The sequence below is a fragment of the Phalaenopsis equestris genome, unplaced genomic scaffold (assembly GCF_001263595.1).
Source record: "Phalaenopsis equestris unplaced genomic scaffold, ASM126359v1 Scaffold000002, whole genome shotgun sequence".
NCBI lineage: Eukaryota > Viridiplantae > Streptophyta > Magnoliopsida > Asparagales > Orchidaceae > Phalaenopsis > Phalaenopsis equestris.
The window spans coordinates 2,441,453-2,445,849 of record NW_018164444.1 but is presented as its reverse complement, the minus strand read 5'-3'; the positions used below and the strand labels follow the sequence as shown (position 1 = coordinate 2,445,849).

Genomic DNA, 4,397 nt, shown 5'->3' with positions numbered 1-4,397 from the left:
TCTTCTTTGACGGCAGCTTCTGCAGTGTCTGTAGGTTGGCGAAAGACTCTTACGGGTAATGTTGCAGGCGAGTTTGTAGGATATTAGACAACCTGCAGTAAAAACTGACTTCTAATTGACTACGATTGTCTTTGATTGCAGTACTTGCAGCGTCTTTAGGTTGGCAGAAGACTCCTACAGGTAATAGTGCAGGGTAGTTTGAAGAGAAGTAGACAACCACAAGAAAAGTTACAATGTATGGCCTGCAAAAAAAAAAGAAAAAACTCCGGAGGTAGACATATTGTAAGAAAAGTTCCGGAGGAGGGTCTGCTGCAAGAAGAATTATGGTGGAGGATCTGCAGTGGAAAAACTTGTTTTGTAATTTTAGCAGCCTTTGTAGCCTTTGTAGAAGCCTTAGCAGAGCAGCATATGACAATATCTGTTGTGAAGCTTGTTTTGTAGCTTTGGAACCTGGAGAACCAACAAGCATCCCCTTCATCAGGGTTGGATATAGTGCTTCTAATCTCTCCGTAGCCTTCACCCAAGCAGAAGGTATAGGAAAGGTAGCCAGCATTACTAAATCAAGTGCAAAACAAGAACAATGCGTTCTCCTCTTCTAACAATACCATTTATTAGCATTGGACGGGCTTTAGGCCTCTCCAAAATACTATCAACCAACTGTAAAGCCAAACCCCTTGTTGGCTAATTGCCATATTTTCCGCTAATTAGAGGCAATAGATAATGCACCCACACATGTATCTCAACCACCAGATCCTCTTAAGAAGCTTGAGAAATAGTTTACACAATCACAAGAACCTTTTCTTGTCCTTGATAATGTGGATCATCTCTTAGTTTGGGTAGAAGACTAATGAGCATCTCAAGCTTTCGTCAAAGAGTCATTGCCAATACGACAAATATTGCAACCTGAGAATTTGAAGAAGGTTTCTGTGTGGCCTTTTTAGAGTGTTTAGCAGCACACTGCTGAGCTGCAAGGTCAAAAGAATGGAATCTAGACACGAAAAAACAAAATCACAAAGTGCATCAGGTTATTTTGAAGCAAGCCAATCAACTAATGTTTTGTAAATCAGTTTTGAAATATGACAGATATTTTTAGCAACAGGCGAATCTTTGAATATCTTCCTCCAAGGGAACTGCGATGCTCTGACACTGGAAGATGCTGGCTCAAATTAGTCCATGGATCTCATCAACTGGATATCATACTGCGACTCATAGGAAATCGACACCTTTGCAAGGCATGCAGTGAGATCTGTTACATCAATCTTAGAGGCAGCCTCGTGGACCGCTACCTTGGGTTTCTTAGGCTTCTTTGGCTTGACCTTCTTCATCGCCTATGGCCCGTTCTCTTATTTAGCTTCCTTTGCTCTGCTATTGTCCTCATCCTCATTAGAAGCAGCCGCAACAGTCACAAACCTTGATTCAGAAGTGGGAACGACAGCGACCGCAACAGATTGAATGGTGTGACTATTAATTTGAGCCTTATGCTCGACTGATGCAAATATTTTGGCACTTTTGAGAGGGGAGACACCATATGATAGCTGATCCGCTGCGGCGGGGTGGGCCGCAGGATTCTGTCAACACCGGCGCTTGTCGTAGGTTACGGGTGGATCTCGATTAGAAAAAGTGCCACTGGAAAGGCTGTAGGAGGGAATTCCGGCGATGGGGCCTACAAGGAGAGGAAGTTTCCGGCAAAAAGAAAAAATAAAAAAATAGAAAATAAAAAGAGGAGGCGGAGGAAGGGTCTGCTGCACGACAAATATTGTGGACTGCAGGGAATAAGAAGCTTCTGGTGGCAGGAGAGGATTTATTTCAATGCTCTGATATCTTGTTGAAACTCAGGATAATGCAGAATTTCTTTGTTGATATGAAAATGAGTTATAAATAACCCTTACATGAATCCTAGAATAGGAAGGACAATAAAAAAAAATAACAAGAAAAGAAATATATAACACTTGATATCTCTAATTAATCATTCCATAATAATTATTTGGAGATAAATGAAACAATATAAGTAAAAAAAAATAACAGGAAAAGAAATATATAATACTTGATATCTCTAATTAATCATTTCATAATAATTATTTGGAGATAAATGAAATAATATAAAATAGGAAAGACTAAAATAGGAAATGAAATAAATCAAATTCAAGAAAATAAATCTAAAATAGGAAATAAAATAAAATTAATTTAGGAAATAAATATAATCCTCATAACTTCTAACATAAATAAATTATTTCCTAATATAACTTCTAATAACATCTATGATGGTTGTAGTGTTTGTAGGGGCTGTTGTGTCTGTGGTCTCCATCTTGTTCTCAAATGGAGAGGTAGAGAAAATATTTTTGGAGATTTGGTATTTCCTTTTATTGTATGAAATACCTTATTTTGGGGACAAAAAAATGCGAGGAATAAATTTAAATTGATTTGATCTTCTTTTTTACTAAGATCCATTAAATAAAGAATAATATTATCCTTAACTCTGCCATTGATGAGCATGCATATCCTTAACTAACTGCACAAAAGAAGAAAATTGAAATTTGAACTCAAAATATAAATTTATTCAAAATAAGTTCAAGATTCAATAGTTATCCTTCATGCTATCGCTATTGCAATCTAATAGTCCAAATTTCCATCTATCGGTCTTGGTTAGTGCTCTTCTGAATGATGATCCGTCTTCACCTAAGACTCATAATGGCTTGATCTTTATTTTTAATGGTGTGATATGAATCTCCGTCAAGAGATCTTCCTAGATCATATATTGATATTCATCTCCACATAGCTCAGTCATCTTTTGAATATCCATCTTTATTAGGATGTGCTGCCCATGTGGACCGGCACCCGTATGTTAAGCCATCTAATACGTATTCATCCACTTCTATCTCACATAAATAATTTGTTATATGGATACCATTCTCATACTCTGGAAATGCAGTACTGTAGATTTTATTTCAGCGTTTGTTATTTTAATATTAACTTCATTCAAATGCGACCTTTCTTAACGAAAGTATTTAACCCTGTTTGCTAAATTAATATGATGCGCTCGATATGTGATCAAAATTTTCTTATTTTCTGTTTTCTTTGAAGTGGATATGGCTCCCAGTATTAATATTTTTAAGTCTTATTGCCGGATTTAATATTTTGAGCAATTCTCACATCTTCATGAATTGTTCTCATTTCTCCAGCTAGAAGAAATCAAATCCTGCGAACAACGTGTTAAAAGACTTCTTGAAAGCACTCCACCAAAAGGAAAGGAGTTCCTTCAAAGTATAGAGCATATACTGGAAAGAGAAAAGAATTGGGTAAGCAATGCCAACTATTTTCATTTCATACACTCTTTGACCAATAACGCAAGATTATATGTGATAGCTATGTCAGGCATTCACTTATGAGTATTTTGTTTTCAATGCATGCATGAGTGCTCTTGTCTAAGAGATGTAAGTTCGTCAATGTTCATGATCTTTATTTATTTGTTACAGCTTTGGTGGAAATGGGATGGTTGCCCACCTTTTGAGAAGCAAGCTTCGGATAAGAAGACAGGACAGGATGGTGTGAAGAAACGGTAAAACTAAATTATTATTATTTGATCATCATGTAGGCGTTATTGAATTGAATAATTTTTTTCTTTTGTGTCTTTTTGGCTTGTCATGCTTGTGTTTATCTTTTTCTTTAATTTTTGTTATATAAAGTGGAACACTTGTAGTCTTAAACATGGCACCCTTAGGGATTGCTAATGTTAGTATTTGAATATTACTATGGATGAGGACCCGTGTGCGAATTCCATAACCAACTATAATCATTGAACTTCAATACTTTCTTTATCCTTGCCTTTAGTATTTGTTACAACAATAACAACAAGAAGCCTTTATCCCATTCAGTGGGTCGGCTGCATGAATCCTTTTTCTCCATTGTGTCTTATCGAGTGTCATATTTTCATTTAATTCTAAAAAAATAAGATTATTTTTTGTACAACATGCCCAAGTCCTTTTAGGCCTACCTCCAGCTTTTGTTAGCAAATAATAAAATAAATAAATAGCTTTCCTCTTTTAACTTCATTTCTCATCGTTGAGATGCAAATGAGAGACAATTGCACATATAATTAGATTCAAAGAGTTTGGGCATTAATGTAATAATGGTGCTCGTTAGCGATTAGTTTAAGTTTTTGAGGGATATTCACTAGTGTTGAATCGGTTTCTGTATTGTTCGTGAGTGCATACAACTCGGTAAAAACATTGTATTATATGGAGAATGAAAAAGGGAGAGTGAGATGGATGGGAGTCTTGAGAGTATACCATATGAAATATATTAAATTCTTATCTTTGGTAAGTCGGAAAAGTCAGGCTCCTTAGAGGTTTCTTGAGCTTCAAGATTTCATATGGAGGGAGGAGGTGGGGTGGGGTGGG

General features: G+C 36.3%; 1 protein-coding gene across 1 annotated transcript in view; it reads left to right on the top strand.

Moving 5' to 3' along the window:
* The window catches only part of LOC110023794 (THO complex subunit 1), a 54,286-nt gene that overhangs the window by 41,897 nt on the left and 7,992 nt on the right, over positions 1 to 4,397 (top strand). Inside the window, exons 14-15 of the mRNA XM_020723385.1 lie at positions 3,180 to 3,296; positions 3,474 to 3,556. Coding sequence (XP_020579044.1) covers positions 3,180 to 3,296; positions 3,474 to 3,556 — 200 coding nt within the window. The remainder of the gene's footprint in view (positions 1 to 3,179; positions 3,297 to 3,473; positions 3,557 to 4,397) is intronic.